This window comes from Moschus berezovskii, chromosome 1 (assembly GCF_049115385.1).
Source record: "Moschus berezovskii isolate FMDL1 chromosome 1, NW_MosBer_1.0, whole genome shotgun sequence".
Classification (NCBI taxonomy): domain Eukaryota; kingdom Metazoa; phylum Chordata; class Mammalia; order Artiodactyla; family Moschidae; genus Moschus; species Moschus berezovskii.
This window is the reverse complement of record NC_142460.1, coordinates 112,414,092-112,439,654: the sequence shown is the minus strand read 5'-3', so window position 1 is coordinate 112,439,654 and position 25,563 is coordinate 112,414,092. Positions and strand designations below refer to the sequence as shown.

General features: G+C 36.2%; 1 protein-coding gene across 6 annotated transcripts in view; it reads right to left on the bottom strand.

Moving 5' to 3' along the window:
* Positions 1-25,563, bottom strand: part of TBL1XR1 (TBL1X/Y related 1) — a 183,913-nt gene that overhangs the window by 11,839 nt on the left and 146,511 nt on the right. For all 6 annotated transcript variants that reach the window (XM_088839002.1, XM_088839000.1, XM_088839015.1 and 3 more), the window contains 9 exons: positions 17,733-17,878; positions 15,307-15,529; positions 14,451-14,583; positions 13,956-14,097; positions 11,219-11,282; positions 11,028-11,125; positions 9,783-9,843; positions 1,282-1,403; positions 1,061-1,135 (listed from right to left, as the gene is read on the bottom strand). In XM_088839002.1, the coding sequence (XP_088695128.1) occupies positions 1,061-1,135; positions 1,282-1,403; positions 9,783-9,843; positions 11,028-11,125; positions 11,219-11,282; positions 13,956-14,097; positions 14,451-14,583; positions 15,307-15,529; positions 17,733-17,878 (1,064 nt within the window). The remainder of the gene's footprint in view (positions 1-1,060; positions 1,136-1,281; positions 1,404-9,782; positions 9,844-11,027; positions 11,126-11,218; positions 11,283-13,955; positions 14,098-14,450; positions 14,584-15,306; positions 15,530-17,732; positions 17,879-25,563) is intronic.

The window sequence follows — 25,563 nt, the reverse complement described above, 5'->3', positions numbered from 1 at the left end:
TCCCAAAGAAGTTTTTTATTCTTTATTCATTTTATAAGCATAATGTATGGGCATGCAAGGGTGCCAGGTGGTAAAGAATCTGCCTGCCCATGCAGGAGACGCAGAGATGTGGGTTCAATCCCTGGAGTAGGAAATGGTAACTTACTCCAGTATTCTTGCCTGGAAAATTCCACAGAGGAGCCTGGTGGGCTACAATCCTCACACACGACTGAGTGAGCACGTGTGTGCACATGCATGCACACACACACTTGCAAAGTAATCTCACAAATAAGTGTGAAGAAAAGCATTTTTATCAGCAACGCTTACAAGGGAGTCCAGACTTGAGAAAACCTAACTAAAAATACAGCAGGTATTTAAGGAAAAAAACCCTACCAGGTTACCAAGGTTACGTTTAGTCTGTTCATGGGAAAAGGAAAAGCAGTTTCCCTTCATGATTATCCTATCTATAAAGGTTATCACGTTTGTAGTCAGTGGCATTGTAAAGTCAAAGGTAAATTATTTTTAGTAGAGTTAATGTGATGAAGTATAGAGCTCAAGCTTCATTAATTTTGAAGATTATTATATTTTTCTTTATTTCAAAAAGCTTTCCCCCCCCCTTAATTCTGGTATGTGATATACACAGGGACTAGGTGTTAGATTTTGCTTTTAGTTATACAACAAGAAAAATGTAAACTCACATTGAGATGTGAATTACGACATGTCCACTATGCTCACTCACCGATTAACCTATATATCCACTACACATCAGTTTCCCAGCAAGAGTGATATATATTCACACCACAGCAAAAATCCAATTAATAGATTGCTCAGAATATGAGTCAAATCCATGAATGCTACAAAGATCTTCATTCACTACCTATGAGTCAGATCTTTACATGAGCAAATAACCTTTCATTGTATCAATATGTGACTTGTTATGTGCAAAGACAATTTATAATAGCACAAATCTTAGTATCATAATTCCTAACTACAAGAAACACATTCTGAGCAATCTTAAAACGGCCAGAGCAGCCACACTGTAAAACTCCTCAGCCCCCTTCCTCCCTACTATCTGAATTACCTTCAAGGTCATGTCATCAGAACAGGATGCCAGGAGATTGCCAGTTGGGTCCCATTTGATAGCATTTACTTCATTCTAAAAATAACAGTAAACATTCACATTTTCATTTCATAGACTTGGTTGTTCTTTGGGTATTAAACATACATTCTTCAATACCACTCTGAAACATTACTTATTCATCATAATTGCTTTAAAGGAGGGAGAAAAAAGAAGTTTCTCACCGTGTGTCCCTGGAATGTTTTAATAGGTCTGTCTTGTCCTAATTTACAGACATGAATACACATATCTGTACTACAAGAAGCAAAAGTGTTGTTGCTCTGCCAGTCAACATCCAATGCTGGTGCTGCAAAGGAAAAAAGGCCAGGTTTGCGTTCATTCCACATGTACTGAAATCTTGCTGCTTTAGTTTTAAAACGTTGCTGGACATTAAAACTTAAACGATTTGCTTTATACTTTTTATATTAATAGAATTTTTAAGACTATGGTACTTAAATATCACAAATATTAATACATTTCAGTTTGGTTGTCTCTATGTGAGACACACGGAGAAGGCAATGGCAAGCCACTCCAGTACTATTGCCTTGAAAATCCCATGGATGGAGGAGCCTGGTAGGCTGCAGTCCGTGGGGTCGCTATGGGTCGGACACGACTGAGCGACTTCACTTTCCCTTTTCACTTTCCACTTTCACACATTGGAGAAGGAAATGGCAACCCACTCCAGTGTTCTTGCCTGGAGAATCCCAGGGACGGGGGAGCCTGGTTGGCTTCCGTCTATGGGGTCACACAGAGTCGGACACGACTGAAGTGACTTAGCAGCTTAGCAGCATGTGAGACACAGCCTAATAGAAAGTACACTGGCCTGGTCACCAGGAGATGAGGGTTCCTGAGAGCTTGCTCTGTAAATTACTAGCACTGGACTCTTGGCACCTCATTTCTAAAAGAATAAAATTAAATGTGACGCTACATTTCCTTTTGTTTCTAAAATTCTGTGAGTGTTTAGTGGGTAAGAAGCCTTGTTTTGAGATTCCCTAACTCATAAGCCTTTATAAGCAAGTCAGCTCTCATGCTATTTTTCTCTTCTAAAAAATGGGGATAAAAACCTTTACGCTTAGTACTCAAGGATATTGTGAACATCAAGTTAGACAATGTATATGGAAAGTACTTTGTAAATTACAAGTGAGACAAATGTTACCCTGATTAAGTACCATTTCCACTATCTACTTAACTGATAAATGGGAGTACTGCATGATTGGCAAATACATTTTTCTTCTAAGTGATTCTTGTCAAATATATCTTAAATTCTACATCACTGAATTTAAAACCTCAGAGGTCCAAAAGCTGGCTGGCATTTAATACTTTAGCTCGGATATGATTAAAGATTCTTTCCTCTCTCATTTTCCCCTGTTGCAAAGTACTAAGCTTCTCTTTAATTAGCAATGCAGATTAAGGTATGACAGCAAGTAACTGGGTTAAGCAATAGAAGCATACCAAAAACACTGCATTTAGAGCAGTCAGTAGGTGGTTGAGGGACAGGTGAGAATCAAAAATGAAGCTCGCTTGGCAAGACAAGGAAAATCCTGATATATAACAAACACTTCAGAGCCCTGCATGAATTAGGTTGACCCTAAACCTTTGTCACCAGAAACTGTTCCCTTCCTTGGCTCCTTTCCTCTTTCCCATCCTGCTTCTGGGAGAATCCAACTAAGTCAGTGAATAAAAACACTGGCCCACTTTGATCAGCACTATGTCTGGTATGCTGCTGTTTATGTGCACCACAATCTAATAGCAAGGCAGACAACCGTTCCTCTGTGAGCTTATCTTCAGCTCACTCCTCACCTTGCTCTGCCCTGCCCTTCTTTGCCACCAGGACATCACATATTCCGGATCCTTGTGCCTGAAGTACCCCAGATGGGCTCATTCAATGGAAGAAACTGTCAGAAGTCCAAGGTCAGGAGAAAGAGGGTAGACAGGCAACTCTGTGGTCCTCTCTCTTTAAGACTGGGTCTTTGGTAGTGACTCTGATTGCTCCATGGTGCCTATTCTCGCCAGGCAGCCTATTCTCTAAAGACACCATTCCCACTGGGTAGTTGGATCCTATCATTTTCTCTACAGTCTTAGGTTTACCGCGGTTGTTAAAACTCTTGAGTTACCTCCTACTCCTCTATTCTTCACTCTTGTAAGACTTCTGCAAGAGTTTCCTTATATTATGTTCTCTTTCTTGAACTACCTGGTTTAGATTTTGTCTTTGTGCTTTAGAATTAGAATCAGTAACTACACCTTCATTTTGACATTAATTAAGATACAATTTTGAAAAATAATTTAAACAAAATGCTTATATGATAATTTATTATAGTGTTAAGAAGTTGGGGAAAGGATTTCCCTGGTGGGACAGTAGATAAGGGTTTGCCTGCCAATGCAGGGGACACGGGTTCGAGCCCTGGTTTGGGCAAATTTCACAGGCTGCAGAGCAAACAGGCCCGTGTACCACAACTACTGAGCCTGTGCTCTGCAACGAGAAGCCACTACAATGAGAAGCTCACACACCACAGTGAAGAGTGGCCCCTATTCGCTGCAACTAGAGAATGCCTGCATGTAACAACGAAGACCCAGTGCAACTCCCCCCAAAAAAAGTGTGTGTGTGTTGGGGGGGCAAAAATGTAAATAATTTAAAGGACAATTAAAAGTTATATAATAAAAGTTGGTGTGATCAAAGAACCCATACCTCCTTACTTTATATTTTATTCCTAAAATTTAAAAATGACTCTAGGTAATATAAGTCCTTCAGGATAGAAACACATTTCTAACATAAAATATATTTTTATGTAGGCAATATGTGAGAGGTGTATTTACTATTATTGGTTTCATTTTTCATATGATGAAAAATGCTAAGAAAAGTTAATCAGCCTAGGGTTACACAATCTTCTAAATTCCTGGAGCTGGAATTCCCTGGTAGTCCAGTGGTTAGCACTCTGCTCTTCCACTGCAGGGGACACGGGTCTGATCCTTTGAGGAACAAGGATCCTGCAACTTGCAGCAAAAAAAAAAAAAAAAAAAAAGTCCTGGAACTAAGATTCAATCTCTGTGTCCTCCAATTCTGATTTATTTTTTGTTAACCCATGCATCTTTCATAATCTAGAAAGGTAATAAATAAACCTATGAGGGAAGGGCAAAAGGCATTTAATATTCATTTGCTTTTTTAAAAAAACAGCTTCACTGAGATATAACTCATGTATCATACATTTCATCCATTTAAAGTGTTCAATGGTTTTTAGTACATTACATTAGTTGTAAAATATTGTGGTCATACATAACATGAAATTTGTCATTTAATTAAGTGTACAATTCAGCTGTATCAATTACATTCACAATACTGTACAATCATCACCACTATTTTCAAAAGTTCTTCATCACCCCAAACAAACGGTTACTTCTGTAACTATTAAGCAATAACTATCCATTTTGCCCTCCTCCCAGCCTCTGTAAACTTGAATCTTTACTTTTAAAGTTATGTCTGATTTACTTCACTTAACATAAGGTATACAGGTTCTCTGGTGTTGCAGCATGTACCAGAAGTTCGTTCTCTTTTATGGCTGAATAATAACCCATGTATGTAGAGACCCCATTCTGTTCATCCACTCATCTGCTCATGGACACAGTGTGTTGTTCTCACCCTTTGGCTACTGTGAACAATGATATAAATACTGATATGAATTCATTCAAGTTCCTGCCTTCAATTCAGTTACCTAGGAGGAGAACTACTGGGTCATATGGAAATTCTATGGTTAGCTTTTTGAGGAACTGTCATACTCTTTTCCACAAATATACCATTTTACATACCTACTAACAATAAGGATTCAATTTCTCCACATCATTATGAACACTGTTATTTTTTACAGCTATCCTAATGAATATGAAATAGTTAATTCATCTATAATCATGATTTAAGCTTTATGTACGAGTATATGGATGAAAATACAGTATAGAAATTAGAATAAGTTAATTTTAAAAGCATGGTAGACTTCCATTCCTGGTCAAGATGGGGTAACAGGAAACAAATTTACCTCCTGCCCAAAAGAGCCAAACACAAAATGTATGAAATTACAGTTCAAGACTCTGGGTTACTGCTAGCGTTAGTAGCTCAATTGTGTCAGACTATTTTGAGACTCCACGGACCACAGCCTGCAAGGCTCCTCTATCCATGGAATTCTCCAGACAAGAAGACTGGAGTGGGTTACCATTCCCTTCTCCAGGGCATCTTCCTGACCCAGGGATCAAATCCGGTCTCCTGCATTACAAAAGGGTTTTTTACCATCTGAGCCACCAGGGAAGACTCTGGGTAGGAGACAACAAAGGACAGTGGTTCTTGAGAGAAGGAAATCAACCAATAATGTACCTTTAACTGCTCATATGATTTGGAAAAATGTCCAGATCTTGGCCCAGGGAAGAGGAATTTCCCTAAGGAAGAGATTAATGAAATTCCTGAGGGAAAGAGACAAAGCTCAGAATCTAGAGAGCCACAGGCAGCTAGAATTCATAGCCCAAGAAAGGAGAGAGTTATGCAGACAGAACTCTAAAGACCTGCAGCGGGCCCAACTCACATAGTTAGCCGAGTACTAATCAGCGTTAAGTATGTGAAGATACTAGCTGAGCCTTGGGAAAGAACCATTGAAAAGGATTAGAAGAAACAATGACTGATATTCAAGACTGGAAATGTGCAGCAGGCTAGAAAACCTTTTGATTCAGCGAACACTGGTTTGAGTACATCTAGGTTCTTGCCTCAGTACCAGGAAATAATTAGCCCTACACTGAGCACTGTTTCCCTGCCATTTAACAAGTTTCATAAGCGTGACCCAAAGGATCAGACCGTTTCCAGGTAATTCAACAATGTGCCAAAACAAAGTTCACAAATACTTTGAAGACAAGAAGTGTAAACTTGAAAAACAGCATAGAAATTATCCCACTTCTCAGGTGGCACTAGCGGTAAAGAACCCGCCTGCCAATGCTGGAGGTGCAAGAGATGTGGGTTCAAAAGGGCAACCCATTCCAGTATTCTTGCCCTCTCAAAAGCTGGTGGGCTATACAGTCCATGGGGTCACAGACACTTAGACACGACTGAGCAGACCTGAAAAAAATACTGCATAAAAAAATGAAAGAGTATTATGGGAAATCAGGCAGACTAATAAACACATTCAAAACTTCAAATTAAAAGAAAATTTGGGGAGGAAGGAGAATATGTTTAAAAAATAATGGTCAAAAAATTTTTTTCATTTTCATATGTAAGAAGACATCCAAGAAGCTTCAAGGACAAGAAACAAAGAAAACTGAACTAAGGTACAACATATCCAAATTGTAAAAAATCATTTATAAGCAGAAAAATCTTAAAAGCAGCCAGATAAAACAAGACAAATTACTACAGAGCAATAAGGATGAAAACTGGAACAAGTTCAAAGTGAAAATAGTGTAAACAAGAGAACACCGCAATATTTTTTTTAAGTACTGAAAGAAAAAAATCCTGTCAACCCCAGAACTCTATACTCAACAACAAAATCTTTCAATAATGAAGGTGAAATACAGACTTGTTCATATATATTGAAAGAATTCATCAGCATTAGATGTGCACTATAAGGAATGTTAAAGCAGTTCGGGCAGAAAATAAATGATACTACATGAATTACATGTGTATGCATCTACACAAAGAAATGAACAGTTGGAAATGTAACCATGAGTAAAAATTATTATTATTTAATCTCTTTAAAATATCACTTGAAAGTATATAATGCTAAGTTAAAGACGTGTACTATAAATCCTGAAGCAACCACTATAATAAAAGATTTATAGTTATAACCCACCAAACGAGAAAAAATGTAATCATAAAAATATTCATATAATCCAAATGAAAGTGGAAAAACAGGAAAAGAGGAAGAGATAGAAATATGATTAGTTTAAATGAAATCATATCAATAATCACATTAAATGTAAAGAGCCTAAATAGTGCCATTAAAAGGCAGCAGTTGATATTCAGTAAACAAGCAACAAATGATGCCTACATAAATTACACTTCAAATGTAAACGTATGGAGGAATATATACCATGCCAACACTAACCAAAAGAAACCTGAAAGGCTACATTAACATCAGACTAAGTAGATTGCAGAACACAAAAACAAAATGGAAAAAAAAAAAAGAGGATCATTAACAAAATGATAAATGGATCAATTCAACATGAGGATGCAACATTCCTAAATGTTAATGTTCTTAACAGCACTATTTCCAAATACATAAAGCAAAAATTGACAGAAGAAATTAGAAACTGTGTTTTCCAATTATTATTGATGATTTCAATACCCTTCTCTCAGTAACAGGTGGTGTAAGTAGACAGAACAATCAGTTAAGGCTATAAAGATTTGAACAACCTTATGAAACAACTGGACCCTCATGACATTTGTAGGAACAATGGAATTGTATTAGGAAGCCGGCTTCACTGGTGGTCCAGTGGTTAAGAATCCACCTTACAATGTAAGGGACACCCGGTTCTTTCGATTCCTGGCCTGTGAAGATCCCACATACTGCAGGGCAAAAAGCTCATGCGCCACAACTACTAAGCCTGTGCTCTGGAGCCTGCAAGCCTCAAATACTGAAGCCCATGCACCACAGAGCCCTCACTCCACTACAAGAAGCCACTGTGACAAGACGCCCGTGCCCTGTAACTAGAGTACCCCCCAATCTCCACAGCTAGAAAAAGCCTGCACACAGTAACAAAGACCTAGTGTAGTCAAAAATAAAATGAATATTTTTTATGAAAAATTAGAAAGCAATGCTACAAAGACATTGAAAATTTTTCCAATTATTCAGAAATTAATACGCTGAATCAAAATTACTTCAGAAAAGTATTCTGAACTGAATGAAATCACAATATCTGAAAAATTGTGAGATGTCACTAAGTAGTAGTTAGAGGTAAATTTATAGCACTGAATATCAGATCTCCGTTAAAAAAGTAGAAAGGTTTCAAATCAGTGACCTTAACTTCTATATGAAGCAAAAGAAAAAGATACTTCACCAAAGAAGACATACAGATGATAAATTAACACATGACAAGATGTTCAACATCACTAATCATTAGGAACTACAAATAAAACCATAGTGAGATACCACTACACACTCATTAGAGTGGCTACAATTAAAAAGACTGATCATATACCCAGTGCTGGCAAGGATATGGAGGGACTGGACACACACACACAGACACACACATACACCCCTCAATAAAGCCATTTAAAAAATAAAAAAAGCATGGCAGGAAAGAATATCACAGGTAAAATGGCTTTTTATCTGTAAAATGACTTCTACATCATCTGCCTCTGGGTTGTAGCCCAGACTAAATGGGACCGTGTATAAAGAGCATCACCTGCAACACAAAGGTGGCACACATTATAAAGCAACTCATAACAGTGCCACACCCACTTATTTCAATTTTCCATCACTCCTAGGATGTAGGAAAAATCTTTAGGTAGAACGGTCAGAGGTCTAAGAGAATTCTATGTGGTTGAGGACTAGAAGCAAAGGTGGAAAAGGATTAAAACAGGTAAACAGAAACTGCTGTGTAAATAAATACTTAATAATGTGGTTCAGCTTTAATCAAGCTGAACTGTTTAACACAATACTTGCAAAATTATGCCACTCAGATACTACTGAAAAATCATTTTGTGCCTTATTTGACTTACTGAATCGCACTAAATAGAGAAATACAAAAAGGCAAAATGCCAAAAGCTATCCATTTCAATTTTAAAGGTAACACTGTGCCACTGACTGTAAAAAGGATATTACCAAAGCCTTGAAAATAACCAGAATTACTTAATTCAGCCTCCAATTTAAAACTCTTTCCAACCACAACACAATCCTGCATGATGCAATTAAATCAGGCAGTACTAAAACTACTGTTCTAAACATTATTAGGCATCTTGTTCCAGTTTAACATCAGTTTCTGTTCTCAGAAACCCCCCTGAAAGCACAGGAACAAAGTTCTAGGATGCACAAGAGTGTTGGTACACATCAGGATGTATGCCCTGCTGCATGGCCATATATCATGGAGAAAGAAGCACACTATTTTGGAGATCAGATTTATCTAAGTATCAAATTATTTCCTAAAAGAGAAAAATATCTGAAGCACCAAAGTTCCAGCAATATCGGGAAAGCCTTATAATTTTTATTTTAGCAAGCAAGAGGACTGATTTAGATACATAAATTAAAATAAAACATGACAATACCTAAATCTGTAGGAGTTTATGCAGTATTTTCATATATACGTATTAGTCTTATGCACTTACTCAAACGGTATTATTTTTATCCCTCATTTACAAATAGAGAAAATATGGCTCAGAAAGTTTCAATGACTCTCTCACTCTTGAAGCTTGTTAAGTGCAGTGGGATTCACAAGCACACCTAGACATCCTGGATCAAAAATCCATGTTCTTACCATTAAATATTACCAACTCTAATGGCACCAGGCTGAAAATGCTTTTTTATGGTACATTTCACAGAAAACATTTGATGATCCTCTGATGATTAATTATCTGAAAGCCACTGAACATCAACTCCTCAAAGGACTAGTAACAAAACTTACATTTGATAGTTCAAGATTTTAGGTGAATTATATGCTATTAGAAGTTTAATTAGGAAAACAGAAGAAAGTTCTAACAGTTCTCATGTAAATTGTGAAGATTTACCTGAATGAAAAGGAAATTGTTGCTTGGCTTCACCAGTATGTGCATCCCAAATAATTGTAGTCTAAGACAGAAAAGGAAAATATATTGCTAAGAAAAGTTTATCATATACACATAAATTAAATGCCTCATCATATTAACGCAATATGAAATGTCAGAGTGCATTTAAGATTTACTTTTAGTACAATGAGGCTATATTCCACTGGGAGCAGGGAAAGGATGTTTAAATTAAACCGTTAAGCAGTTTAATTCTACCCTGGTGACTTTTCATCAGTCAACTTACTTCAAATAACAATTACTGGTTGTCTACAAAGTACCAAACATTACACTAGATTAAGAAACTCCATTGTAATAGTGTATTTAATGTCAGATTTTTACTGCTGTGTAGCTTGAGGAGGCAAATTTTTGGTTAATATAATAATCAGCTAATTCTCAATATTAAGATCTTTAAAGGTCACATTTATAAATAAAGGCTTTAATTCTGACAATAACTAAAACAATGTCTTTTATATTACATCAAAGTATAACATATACATCTGAATGGATATATTCACAATTCCACTAATACCCTCCCATCACTAATTTCATAACTTTGGGGTCGTAAGTATTGTACAATGGCAGTAACTATTAAGAAGGCTTTCCCCTCCCATTCCTGGCCACCTTCATGTTCTTCCTTTTTGCCTAACTTCCCTTTTTGACAATATACAGGTTAACTATAGGCATGTACTTTCCTGTATTATAAAATAATCTTTTCTGGGATGTGTGGTAAAGGAAATAACTTTAAAAAAATGAAGGAGAAATAACAAATGATTTCAACCTATCCATGTTTACCAGCCATGTTAGGTGAAAGCTGGAAAGACCCTGCATTTCTTGCATTTTCAATTAAACATTCGAAGTTCAGCTAACAGGCTGACTCTATAAGATTTCCCATGAAATCACTCCAGAGCCATACTCACTGATGAGATTAACTAAAAACTACAGAAAAAGATGAAGAATATCAGATTTATGACTTCACTATGGCTCAAATTCCAAAACAACGAAGAGTGGTCACACAGATAAGAATAAAGGGCATCTGCACAGATTTAAGAATGAGCTGACAGAAAATCTAAGAAAGCATTTCTATTCCTAACATAAATTCACACGTGAATTTCCCAAATATGAATGTTTTATTATTTATGTGATTAGCAGAGGAGAATATTACTTTCAAGTATAGTCTTTAACAAATTAACTTTTATAGAAGTTAATTACCTTGTCTACTCCAGCACTTAGGATGAAATTTCCTTTCTTATTCCATTTTAATGCAAATATGGGGCCTTTATGCTGCCCCAAAGTGCTAGCAAGGTTACCTAAAATTCAAAAGGAAAAACATTAAAATTACTTTAAGCTTTATAACTTGGATCAACAGTAAAAACAAGTGGGGAAAAAAATGCTTTATTTACCATCTTTAGTCCATATTCTGGCAAACCCATCATAAGAACCAGTTGCTAGAAGTGTACCTTCACTCTGTTGGAGAAACACATTTCTTTCAATTATATAACCCAGAAAGGGTATTTAATTTTTATTAGAATATATTATGCTTAATCCCAAGTACAGCAGGTCTGTGACATTCTCTGCTTCAAGACCTTCAGCTTTGCCTATTTGAAAGTGCGAGAAAAGGCCTACAGAACACCCTTCATGCTGTGAAGCTAGTATTCTGCCAGCATTCAGTCAGGGTGCAGGACTCACACCCCAGTCTTGGAAAGGAAGTAACTGCTTGGGAGCAGAATTATCATCGCTCTTACAGGTGCTAAGGTCTACTTACTGTACTCTCACAAAGGCCCAGGACTAAAGGTGGGGGTCGGGTGGGGGATTAGAAAGGATATCAAAATCTTATGATTTAATAAAGGTATTCAATAAAAAGCAAAATCTTCCAAAATGTTTCATTATGATTAGAAGTTTTCATATTGTCCTCCCTCTAAATCTTTTACTGTCTAAACTGTGTGTGTGTTCCAAAAAATACTGTTTCAGATGATCAGATTCTTAAATATCACTACATTAATCATTTCTTTTGTTAATTTTTTCCCATACCAATAAAAATAGCAACACACACACAAAAAAGAGTTAGAAAAGAGTGCAGGCTGACTTTATAGTTAACAAAGTGAGTACAACTGTCCGGAACTACTCTGAGGAGGAATCCTTAACGTTTTCTCTAATCTTAAAATTTCCTACTGTGCCTTGCCTTGAATAATGGGACAACGGCAGGACTTGCTAAGATCTAACCTACTCTGTGGAAATCCAACTTTCAGAGTACATTACACAGACTACTGCTGAGATGAGTAAACATTACAGGAGAGACAGAATGAAATCCTGCCTTACTCCGTACTTTCTGATGCTTTTTGGTAAGAGAAATGAAAACAAGATCACCTTTTCAGACCTTTCCGGTCATCTAGCTGTACAGTTAAGTGACAAACAAATGCTGGTTGTAGGCGATGCAGATTCAGACCTGCTAGGATTTGGAAATCCCCTATATCTCTATCTAAGGAAGAAGGAGCAATATTGACGCTAACAGCGCAAGTTTATTTCCAAACTCTGCACAACGCAGTTTCCTTTAATGGTTTTATACCATAGACCACTAGTAAAGTAGGAGAATAATAAGGAACAGCTATCTCACAGGCTTCTGCTTTAGCCATGGAAATGAGCCATTAAACAATAACATTTTCTCCTTCTAGGGGAAGACTTAAGTTCATAGAAAATAATAAATCTTCCTAAAGTCTATACTTTTAAAAGCTTTAACTTGCAGTTCAGAAACACCAAGCTCAACAAATCATTTGTTTAATCCTTTTCAGTGTAAACTATATATTTCATTAAGTTAACATGGTCTCTGATCCAAACAGCCTAAGAAGGCTATAAGGCCTTTGGCCTATGATACAGTAAGGTCCCATTTTAAGAACAGAATTCTTAGTTCGGACCCTACAATCAAATAACACTGTTTAGAATTCTCAACTTTATAGGTGGGAAAGGGTAAATATATTGCTGGAAATTTAGAAAGAACACTAATAAGGCTTACCATGAGTTCTGGAAGAATTTCATAGAAACTAAGAACTTCAGATAGTGTAGTCATTTTGAAAGATAGATCTTATTTCTCAGAAAGAGATTTAGAAGATACTTTGAAAAGCCCCACAAAATGTTGTTAAAACAGAGGCCAGAGAAGGAAAGTATGTCCACTTGCTAAGGAAAGGACAGCTGACCTCTAAAATTCTTGGTAACACTGATACAGTCTAAGAAGTTACTAGAATCAGAGTTGGGGGAGTGAGAGGGTGTTAAAAAAATAAACGTAAAGTTACAAGGAAGAAAAAAGACAACATGGAATATTGGAAAAGATACAGAAACTTTTAAAATGCTAATTTTCTGCAAATTACTTATGGGAATGGTAGCAAAGAAAGCTGTTAATTATATATTTGAAACTGAAAGGATGAAGCTTTATCAACAGTGAAATCAAATTTTCTGGTAAGTAGAAGTAATCAAAGATACTGAATCATATGTAGAATCAGAGAATTCTAAGAGTCCTACAGCTAGAATAAAGTTTGTAATCTAGACTAACAGTTCCTAGAAAGCAGCTGGCAATGAAGTTTTCATCAATTAACAGCAAAATGAGAGAAACAAGACTATGTTTCTATTACATAGATTTCTCTTGTACCCCTAACAAAGCACTTAGTAGTTAAGAACTTAATTAATACTGGAATAGGTAGCCTTTCCCTTCTCTAGGGGATCTTTCTGACCCAGGAATCAAACTGGGGTCTCCTGCGTTTCAGGCTTTACCGACCGAGCTATCAGGGAAGCCCATTAAGAACTTAGTATGTGCCTATTATTGGTTTTCATGTATTACTTGATTTATGTAGGACCATTAATACACTCCGACTTTACATGTGGTGAGAATGAAGTACAGAGTGATGGACCACCAGTTATACAAAGATTCTACAGCTAGATGAACTGAGAGGCTGGAAGATGAATCTTGCTCTGACTGCTCGAGGGCCAGTCTTTGCTTTTAACACATTTTGGGTTGGGCACTCCTGTTCTTATTAGTGAAATTCAAAAATAACCGGAACAAACAGACAAAACCCTGCCACTAGTTTGAGGCTCAGAGAGGTCAAGTACGTTAGTAACTACATCCATCATGGATAATACAGTGATACTCACGTTCCAATCTAGCGATGTCACATCCTTGTTGCTTGGGACATCTTGCCCTCCTTCTCGTATACAATGTCTAAGTACTAACTGTGTGGAGCCACTCGTGCTATTTTCACTAAGATTCCATATTCTTGCTGTTGAGTCTCCAGACCTATAAAGTATGCAACGTATTTTAAATTTTCATGATATTCTCAAGTATTACAGAATCAAGGCAACAAATTTACATCCCATTATTAATGAGGCAAATACAAATTAGACTAATCAGGCATTTCCATTTCCAGTATTTTTCTCAGTCTACATTTTGGGGATGCCGAAATAACTCCTGAGGGAGTAATTTAAAAACTCCAACATTACTTTATGAAGAAATAAAGATTTACGGAGCAAAATGATCACAAACAAGCAACAACAGAAACCTGAAAGTATAAGCAATGTATTTGTAGAACATGCAATATTTCAGTAAGATACTTTTAGAAATCCATTTTAATTTCACTTTGGGAAACATACCCTGATGCCAAGAGATCACTAACGGGGTTCCAGGCACAGATGAAAACTTCAGATTCGTGGCCCCGTAATACAACTGCTTTATTAGGAGGAATTTCAACATCCCCATCCACTTCCATCATATCAGTATGATTATCTGCATCATGAGAAATAAATGGAAAATTCCAGTTAGGTAATAATATCACAGCATACTGGAGAAAAAAGGAATTTTTAACCAGCAGATAGAGTGTAACTTTCTTTTTCCACTACGTCAGGTAATGTTGAAAATGACTATACAGAATTTATCACATGAAAAATAAATTCCAATCTTTAGTTAAATATGAATATAATTTTGTAAAAAGAGATGTGCATTTAAGTGTGTGTTCAGAGATGGGGGAACAGTACTAGAGGAAGACTGTGAAAGGGTTAGGCCCAAACACAGTTAAAAATGATAAACTAGTTTGAATTAAACATAATCCATGCCAACACTATTCTGAATTTCTGCCAGTAGGGGTTGCTGATATCATTCATATAACATCAAAAGTTGCCTTTATATCTCCATGCGAAAGCTTTATTGTATCTGTTAATGACTACTGTTATAAATTATATTTAGAAATCAAATGCAGATATAACGTTCACTTAACAATAAAAAAAAAAAAAAAACGGTTTCTAAATATTTTTTTAAAAAGAATGAAAATAAGGTCCATGAAAGTAAATCTAGCTTTATGGAGTTTTAGGCATAAATATCTGAATTGCGTGATACAAATTAGAGGAACAAGTTGGCAACAACTAAATAGACAGTGTTAGTTCAGCTAAGATGAGGCATCCCCATAAAGCAAGTTTTTTAATGGAACTTAAAAAAATCCTTCTTTCAGCTCACTTGCTATAGTGTGTGCTCCATTCTCCTCCCCGTTTGCTGTGTTTTCTCCATTCTTTGCAGATCCCTGTTGGTTTGTCGCAGCCGCAGCAGCTGCAGCAGCTGCTGCCTGCTGCTGTGCAAGTTTATCTCTGTAAGCTTGCTGTCTTGTCTGAACCACATCAGGCATTACGGCATCTATCAGTGACAGAGACTCTATTGGTCGACCATCGAACAAGGTACCATCCTGGATTTGAGAAATTGTGAGAAGAAAAATCAAAGGTAACACATTTAGCGCAATTTGTATTCATACAAGTTAACAGCAGAAAATCATCATTCCAAGAAAAAACACTTTTAGGTAATTTCCTGAGTGCACGTAAGAAAGGAAGGAAGGAACCGGGAGGGAAGAAGGAAACTAAAGGAAGTGCTGCTAACAGCTGCTCCAACTGTCTTCCTCGCCCAGTTCTTACAAGTGTTGCACACATCAAAGGTGAAATATTGAAAGGAATTAAAAAACAAGTAGGCCTGGAGGGTAAAAAGGCTTTCAATTATATTCCAAAGTTCTGTTAGTCAAAGTAATGTGGGATAGTTAATACAACGATAAAAGATTCAGTGCCACATTTTAGTAAATACTTCTTTAAAACTAAAAAACTTTAAAAATAGTTTTGCTGAATGCAAGTTTCTTGTGATTTAATTAAAACATTAAGGCAGAAATAGACATTAATATCATACAATCACCTCATTTTACTACTGTTATTGTTTTTAAGTCCTTGCTGCATCTGTTACAATACTGCTTCTGTTTTACGTGTTGTTTTTTTGGCCCGAAAGCAGGTAGATCTTAGCTCCCTGACCAGGGATTGAACCCATGCCACTCCACTGGAAGGCAAAGTCTTAATCACTGGAATGCCAGGGAAGTCCCTCATTTTACTACTGTTGAAATATGAGCACAGTAAGATTTAAAGACTTCCACAGGTAGTCTATGGCAGCTGGAATTTGTTAACTGGTGCTAGTCAAAGCACAATCCAAAGACCAACAGTCCCACCATCACCTGGAAACTTGTTAGAAATGTAGACTCAAAGCTACAGAATCAAAATCTCTAAAGGGCTCAGGAATCTCTGTTTTAACAAGCTTTTGGGGAGAGTCTTATTTTCATAGTAACATTTGAGAAGTAAGCTACAACTCATAGGCTAGTGTTCTTTAATTTTATCAAGTTGCTATAATTTTCTAAAGCTCCTCTCATTGATGTTAGGAAGTTCACAATAAATAAGTTCTAAAGCAAGCAGGAGAAGAGACACAGGCACAGAGCAAGTCAGAAATACAAACAGTGCATATTAGCTAGAAACATGCATAAATGAAGCCTGGCTCACTTAAGCTAGTGAACGCGCACCAAGTGGTGTGATGCGATGCTCCAAGTTACAAAACGCAGTACATCTCTCTGAACTGTCGACTATAATAGAGTATTTGAGGAGGTGGAGCAAGTATTTGAACTTAAAAAAATACTAAAACCAATATAGATATATTGTGGAGTACTATATTAAATCTAGAAAAAAATTTTTCAGAAAAAATGAGACTTCAACTCTGGCCACTGGGAGAAATTGTTTTATCATTCTCTGCAATAAGTATACTCTGGGAGGCAAAGTGCTAAAAGACAATAAGGACACATTTAATTTAGTATCAGTAGATTTTTCAGTTATAGACATGAGGAAATATAAAAAAAAATTTAGTACACTATAATTATAGTAATAAATACTGATGTAGAAACCCTGGATGCTTTAGTTTTTAAAATACCTGCAAAAGGAACGGGGAACATGTTAATCTTTGAAATGAAAATAAGGTAAAAAGCTCCATATATCACAAATCCTGACCATGTATAAAAATTTTCAGCTATATCAGGGTGTGCAGAGTCTTTCTGTATATTTTGGGCTTTGCAGACCATAAGGTCTCTGTCACAACCATTCAATGCTGCCACTATAGCACAAAAGCTAGATACTATGTAAATTAAGGAGTGTGACTATGTCCCAAGCAAACTTTACAAACGATAGGCAGACTTTGGCTCACAGGCCGTAACTGACTGACACGAGTTAAACTACCTATATCATATAGACCGTAGACAGGTGCCTTCCAAAGTCACTTATAACCAAATAACCTAAGATCTTCTAATTTTTCAATCAATTATGGTCTCAGTATTCCACAGTACAATTTTCTTCTTTTAAAGAAAATTATTTCTTACTGTTTACTTATTAAACCATGTAAAAAGCAGTAAGATAGTGGTCCTTATAGTTTAGAGCCATCAGCCTTGCCTGTGTGCCCTGGCACCACATTAGGAATAAGGCCCTTTAGTTTTGTTTACCTGGTGAAGCTGAAGTCATATAATGAATGAGCAAGCAAGATACCAGATATTTAAGGAAGCATTTAGGAGTAAGAATTAGTACTTGAACTGTCTTCCTTACCTCATTAATACTAACTTCTGCTTCTACATACTGTAGACCTTTTTGGATGATAGAAATCAATGCAGCAGGCGGGACGAGGGCACCATTTATGTTAGACTGACTGATATGGCTTTCTATACCGAAGGTGAACGCTGAATGAGAAAATCCTGAAAGCAAAAGAAAAGGTGTAACAATTTATTCTCCAAATGGAAACATGCAATGTAACACAAAGGAAAGACTTCTGTAATCTTTCAAATCCACATTCCACCCATTTGAAATCCCAGACTGTTCAGTTCAGTCGCTCTGTCGTGTCCGACTCTTTGCAACCCCATGAATCACAGCACGCCAGGCCTCCCTGTCCATCACCAACTCCCGGAGTTCACTCAAACTCATGTCCATCGAGTCGGTGATGCCATCCTGTTAGCTAAGGTCAAATATGTTTTTAAACAAAAAAATATGTATCAAAATCCAAACACATTACCCTTCATGTATTTTCCTCTTCACTTTAATTATATAACCATAGCACATAACATAATTTTCCTCAACAAATAGTATTAAACTTTAAAGTTGGGGAAAAGCCTTTGTAAGTCATGTGACTCAACTGCTTCACTCAAGAGAAATTAAATGACAGTATTTCTGTAGTATATTAACATTTCTGTATATAAATCATCATATATCTTGTAATTCTATATTTTGTAGGCTATTTTAAAAAACCACTTAGGAAATAAAAAGCAAATGAAAACTAACATAAGGAATGAAAACTGAAATTTAATAATGAAAAATAATTTTCATGCTTAACTTTCACTGTATGTATGATTAAGTACTAAAGAAAGTTACTAATTTTTTGCTACTTAGTAATAACCCATCTAAATGGAAGCTTTAGAAAAAGAACAGCTGACAAGTGAAAATCCAATTTGTATGTCCGTCAACAACTCTTTGATTTTAATTTGAAATACTCAAACCAAAATATTCACATAACAAAAGTCTAATTTTAAATCAATTTAAGTCACTCTTGCTTTTTATGAAAGTCAAGTCCAAATCCAAAAATTTCCAGTAAACTGACAGAGGGTGGTTATTCCCTTTACCATCAGAGCTTAACTAGTAACTATCATTAATGTTAAATAATTCAATTAAATTATACATCTGTACAGAATGTTAAATAAGGTAAATGAACACAGGCTTATTTGGGTCTTGGTTAAACTAATTTAATCCATAACATGTTGTCGAGCCTGTCTATCCTTAGATGTTTAGTGCTTAGTCCACGTCTTTTTTGTTTTGTGCTTGCACTCTCAGACTCCTTGTGGCACTTATGAACAGTCTATCATAAAATACTGCGGGCTCACAAAGAGCATGTGCCTAGAGGCTATTTTAATTGGTTAACAGAGAGTCATAGTACACCTAAGTTGATTTTCCTTAGGGCTGTCCCTTCGTTACCTCTTTGGGATACCTAACCATTTCCGTAACTACCCACAGTGAGAAGTAAGAAGATCCTATCGTATGAGACTTGAATTTTGGCTTCTTGATTTCACCCATAGACAAGATCATTATTAAAAAAGCACTTATAAACTGCAACTTAATCTGAGCTCACAAGAAGGCACAAAAAACACAAATGAAAAAAGCACCATTTTGCTCTGTCCCTATCAGGAAACCCAGAACTGGAGTATGAGTAAATCCCAGATCATCAGGATAGGAAACTGAGAAAAAAGACCAGGAAGAAAGGTTATGAGATAATGGCAGTGAAATCCAGAAGGAGTGAGGTTGGAGACTCCTGTTCTCAATTTCATATCCCTCCCCAAATAAATTCTGCAGTAAATCATAAACAAAAAGGGGAAAAAAAGCTAAACGACCAAGTGGCTTGGGGCAGAAGACTTCAAGATAGACGATATCACTTACAGAAGGCCTATAACATGCACACATATATAATCTTATTAATTTCTCATCTTTCTCATCTTAGCAATGAGAAAACACAAAGAAAATAAAGATTTATTCAGGGACCATGGCCATAACCACTGCATTCCCTCCATCCTACTAAACAGTTAGAAAAGGGTCAAGGATAAAGCTAAGGCAGAGTGAGCTCCTGCATATTTACAAAAAATAAAAGACTACATCATTATTCTTATTTCATTTCAGGGTATTAGAAAGTGGCATCAGTAGCACACGAGACATTAAGACATTTTATTAATAAGCAAGATACTTAGATTTTCCAAAGCCTCTAAACTGTATCAAAGTCTATGACTTCTGTACTCCAATTTCTGAGTACAATTTAAATAATTATTAATTACATTTAGACTCTGTTTAATTAGATGACAAAGTTCAAGATTATGTCCAAGAATATCCCAAGAGCTGCACGCAGAACAATGTCAATTTTTAACTGGAATGTTGCCTATGTTCTGAATTTGTTTGTGAGACCAGGTGCTCTCTGCCACCCTAAGTTATTACATATGCACTTACAATGTTCTCAAATAGCAAGAAAACAACCCTAAAGTCATCCTTAATACTGTTTTGGCACTTATCGTTAATATATATTTGCCCTAAAGAAGGTCCATACTTAAATGCTCTTCTTAAACACATGCTGAATTGAACAATAACTTTTTCTTTATTTCTAGGTACAGCATTACAAAGTAGCTTAAAATTATGTTCAAAACTACTCTTCTTCTTCCCCTCCCTAAAACAACTTCTTCCTTAGAAATTTTTCACCTTGCTATGCTATACCTGAAGGTCATCCTAACTTCCACCTCAGCCCCTGGCATTCCACCATTTGCCAAATCCTATCAATTCTCCCTCTCTGGTCTGTCATCAGCTTTCTTTTTTGTGCCCAAACCTGGATTTTAGTCCCCCATCATCCTTTACCTGGACTACTGCTGTCATAAGTTCCTTTCCTCTCTTCCCCAGTCAAGTACACTTGCAACACTATAGCTAGAAGACTACTTGTAAAACAAAAAATGATCATACCACTCCTTACTTGAGTACTTTCAACAATCCTTTTGGCCTTCATAGTTGACTCACTGGAAAAGACTCTGATACTGGGAAAGGTTGGGGGCGGGAGGAGAAGGGGACGACAGAGAATGAGATGGCTGGATGGCATCACCGACTCTGTGGACATGAGTTTGAGTGAACTCCGGGAGTTGGTGATGGACAGGGAGGCCTGGCGTGCTGTGATTCATGGGGTCACGGAGAGTCGGACACGACTGAGCGACTGAACTGAACTGAACTGAACTGAATCAAGGTCAAACTCTCTAAGTGTGACACACAGGTACCTTTGTAATCTTTACCCTACTCATCTCTCCAGGCTTATCTCCCCAATTCTTCTCAATGCACATTAAATTCAAGTGACTGCCAATTACAACCACGACCTAGAATATACTGTGCTATCTCATGCCTTTGTGCTTTATGTGTTCGCACGTACTTTTCACCTATGTGAATGGAGGTGAAGTCCTTCCTTCTGCTGCTCCAGCATTGATACTTCTCGTCTATACTAATCTTCTAATTTGTGTATGTGCAGCATTCTACGGGTTGTGTGTATGTGTATGATTAATACACTGGGATGTCTGAAGATGGGGTTAATGTCTAGTAATCTTTCAATTTTAGGAAACTAGATGTCACCTAATTTTACTAGTGTTCAATAAACATTTGTTAAATCAGAATGCAATTCTACTATAATTTATCTTGGCACAGCAGGAAATCTATGAATCCAGAGAAAACATATGACTTAAATCTCCCTTGAAAAACTAAAACTTGAACCAGGGTTATGCCAAAATATATTTGCATTTATCTGTAAATATATATGTAGGCAATACTTTTTCAGACCAGCTTTTGATCTACATAGTAAAAGGCAAAAGGCATAAATTACAGTCTGTGAAATGCTTAAGTCTAGCCTGGTTGCCTAATATAGCATCCCTTCTTTCCAGAAGTAAAAGCAAAAGCTGATATAAATAATACTTTGTATAAATACTCTACAATCAAGTATTCTACACATTCACTAGAGTGATTAAAATCTGGGAGATAGAAAAGGAAATCCAGAGAGGAGTAAGGCTGAACACCACAAAGTTCAGTAACTCAAGGATATTCCGTGATCAGGACTAGCAGTGGTACAGGGTGGGGGTGGGGGGAGAGTGTCAGTCTATGTGCAGTTACTTCTGAGGCCATGCACTGTCCCTGTGTAAGAAATGAGGTCACAAGACTTTTCTACACATCGCTTGTTTCAGGAGTGACCTCTCACGGGATGACAGGGATGGTTTTCTCAAAGGGAAGTCAAGTCTTTCAGAGCCTGTCAACTCTACTTTGCAAATGGAGGGTATACGAACATGAAAAAGGGCTCTGAACATGGTTATGGTGTAGGGTATCTGAACGGGGGTGGCGCGGGTGGGTGGGAGGGGGCAGGCAAAGCTTAACTACTAACACGACACAGTGCCCTAGTATGGAAGTAAAATCTGATTTATACAAGGTCCTTTTTTTAGCCTCAGGTCAGAAAAGCCCAGAAAATTATACCCCTGCTTCCATCAACACATACTCTCTTGACCCCAAATCTGTTTCCAATTCTATCCTATAGACCCAGAATTTTATTTACTACAAAAAGTTCCATACTTAAATGCGTGAAGGTTTTAGAAAAGGTAAAAAGAAGTAAAGAAAAAAATACTACATGGGACCTTGTATGTTGAAAAGTTAGATAGACCTAACACCTATTTAAAAAAATAAAAACAGGAAAGAAAGGAGTGAAGAAAACAAAATTACAATACCAAAACCCAAATACAACTGTTAAAATATTTTATTTCCTTTTATCCAGCATAATACACTGGATATGCAGTTTTGTGCCCTAATTTTGCCCTTTATATATATCTATATATATATATATGAATATTTTATATGAATTGTATTTTCTGAAATAATTTTATTATCATAATATTCATCCAATAAATGTACCAGCTAGTAAATTATTCATCCCATGGCTGGACATTTGGATTTTCCAATGTTCACTATTTAAAAAAACTTACTTCATACATCTATGTGTATAGGCTTTTGCCATGTGTGTGTATATATATATATATATATGTTTTTTTCTTTAGGATGGATTCCCTCAAAAGTTGAAGGGGACATCAGCACTTCAAAGGAAGTTCATGACTGCCAAATCGCTTTTCAAAAAAACTGTACAAGTTTATGAAGCCATCAGCAATTTATACATTTCCTTATATGCTTACTACGCTGGTTTTTCCTAAAAAAACAAAAAGATTACTATTAAGATTGAACAAGTTCTCTGTTTGGCAACCATTAAAGGACCTTTGTCTTTTAACAAGCATGTCAGTCGGAATGTGTAACAGGAATTTCCTTTATCAGCAAAAAACATAGTCATTTAGTTTACAAAAAGAGGAGAAAAAGTGATTTGGAAGTATGAAAGTATAGTTAATTATCAGCATTTATGGCAACTGCTTGCTATTTATTGTTCACTAGTCATATGTACAACAACTGTAGTAGCAAATTAATGCCACTGCATATTTTATTATAAAGCAAAACTATGTACCTACTTGCAGTTTTGTAACTGACCATGTACTCACAAAAACTGAAAGAAAAGACTCATGGTGGACATATCAGATGCTGACCTCTCCTATCCATTTCTTCACGGTGAAAGGCACATTACTGATAGCCATTTACTCTAAACTCCTTCCAACCTGCTGTTAAAATTTGTTTATAATAAATGGCACCAGCAGAAGATAAGAAGCAATGTTTATCTAGACCAGTTACCTTTACCTGAGTGAAGAGAAACTACACTATCATTTAACTGCTGATACTCTACTGGCCATTGCAGGGGTTAATGGAAAAACCAATACATGACAAAGACAAATGAATGGGCTGTTGGGTGTTACAGGTCAGAACCATAAAGTTATACATAAACATTCTGGCTACTTTGTGCCCACTATGATCATTATGATCATGTTTAGATGTCCAAATTAAGTGTGTGTTTGATGTGTGACCTTATAAATAAATATAACATTTTAAGTAAGCATCATGTAAGAAGTGGTGTGGTACAAGGCCTATTTCCTGGGAGAAGCAATATCCCTTTGAAAAGAGTAAAAGAGTGAAGTGGGGTGCAGGAGAGACAAGAAAATCTTTCATGAAGTGAATGCTTTAAGCCTACATATATCATCACCTTCTCATAAATGGAGACTACGTGGCAAGATGAATCTCAGTTCTAAAAATATGAGGATTTTTAAAAATAACAGTATTCAGAAGCACAGTCTAGAAAATTATTCAGTAACAAGGACATGTTGTTTCTGCATTTTCCAGTTAGTTTTCAATCATAAAATGCAACTGTTCAACACAGGTTTATCCATGAGCTCCTAAACATGTAATAGATGACAATAAAATCTAGAACCAAGATTTCTCCCCTAAACCAAATACACAATTTAAGCAAAATTTCATCTTATACAAAGCAACAAGAAAAACGGGTACCACAAAGTTCACAAATAATTGCCTGGAACAATTTCCTCAGAAAAAAACAACTACAGGAGAGTCAAGTGACACAAAGGGCGAAGGAGTGAGGGGAGGGGGAGAAAATTTTAAATATCCAAACCAGCTTAGCTCTTCTAAAACTAACCCTGCATCAGTTTCTCTTATATACAACCAACTGTAATATTAGTATTTATTCTACCTATCATTGCTAGATATAAGTTATTAGGGTGATCAAATTATTAATACCCTTGGGTAAATGCTAATTAAAGGGAACACACTGAATCAAATCAATCATTAATTGTAGCACTACATGTCAAAACCCAAAAGAAAAAAACAATAAAAAACACCAAATTTTATTCCCCAGGAAATATTTGTTAAATATGAAAAGTCTAGTTCCTAACAGCACAAAATGATAATGATCAAAGTAATAAGCTCAGGGTGAATTTTCCAGAGATATAAATGAGAAAGATAAAAGGTTCCAGCACAATAAAACCATATTACAATAAATTTTTCTCTTAGTTTTAACAAATAGGGAAGGATGGCTTATTTCAGACAGAAGTTTATAAAACATTTGAGGCTGAATACCATGCTGTAGTTCCTTTTCAGCAAGTATTACTAACAAATTTTATGAATGAGAAAATGGGAGCTCTGAGAAGTTATGCAACTGGGGGCGGGGAGGGACTTTTACAGGTAATATTTTCTAGTACTGATAATAGTCGTAATAGGAGATTTACCACATAGTATGAAGTATTTAACATTAAAACAAGTTAAGTGATTTTATTCCCTCAGGAGATGGATCCCAAGATACTGTGAATATACAACACCTTCTTATCAAGTTCTAATTATCCTACAACTAGTACAGATCCATCATTAATTGCACCTAAGAACCACTTGGAACATCTGTAAAATGCAAATTCTGGGGCCCACTCCTAGTTCTCTAAGTGACTGTGATGCAGGTGGTCAGAGGATCAAACTTCAGAATGCTGGTTATAGGTGTTTCTTAAATTTATTGCAAGCTGCCTTCCTAGAAAAACTGCTATTAAGTCAAAATGTCATCACTGTATGTAGTCTGATTTTCCCCTATAAATTCATCATGTAAATAGGAAGTTGCCAATTTTATAAAGCGACTGTTGTTCACATTTTAGACATGTGGCTTAACATCATACTTCATCACCAATACACCATATATAGTTTTGTAAAGAATACACAAAGCACAACTAAGAACAGAGTTAACAATTACATAGGACTTAATATGATAAATATTAGTCTACCATACAAGGTATTTAAAAAAAATATCATTCTTGCTTTATGTTTACTGCAACATAAAATACCTTAAAACATAAAATTTAGAAGCATTTTTTCTGAGAACATAAGCAATTTTAAGACTTTTGATAAAATCACTGGACAC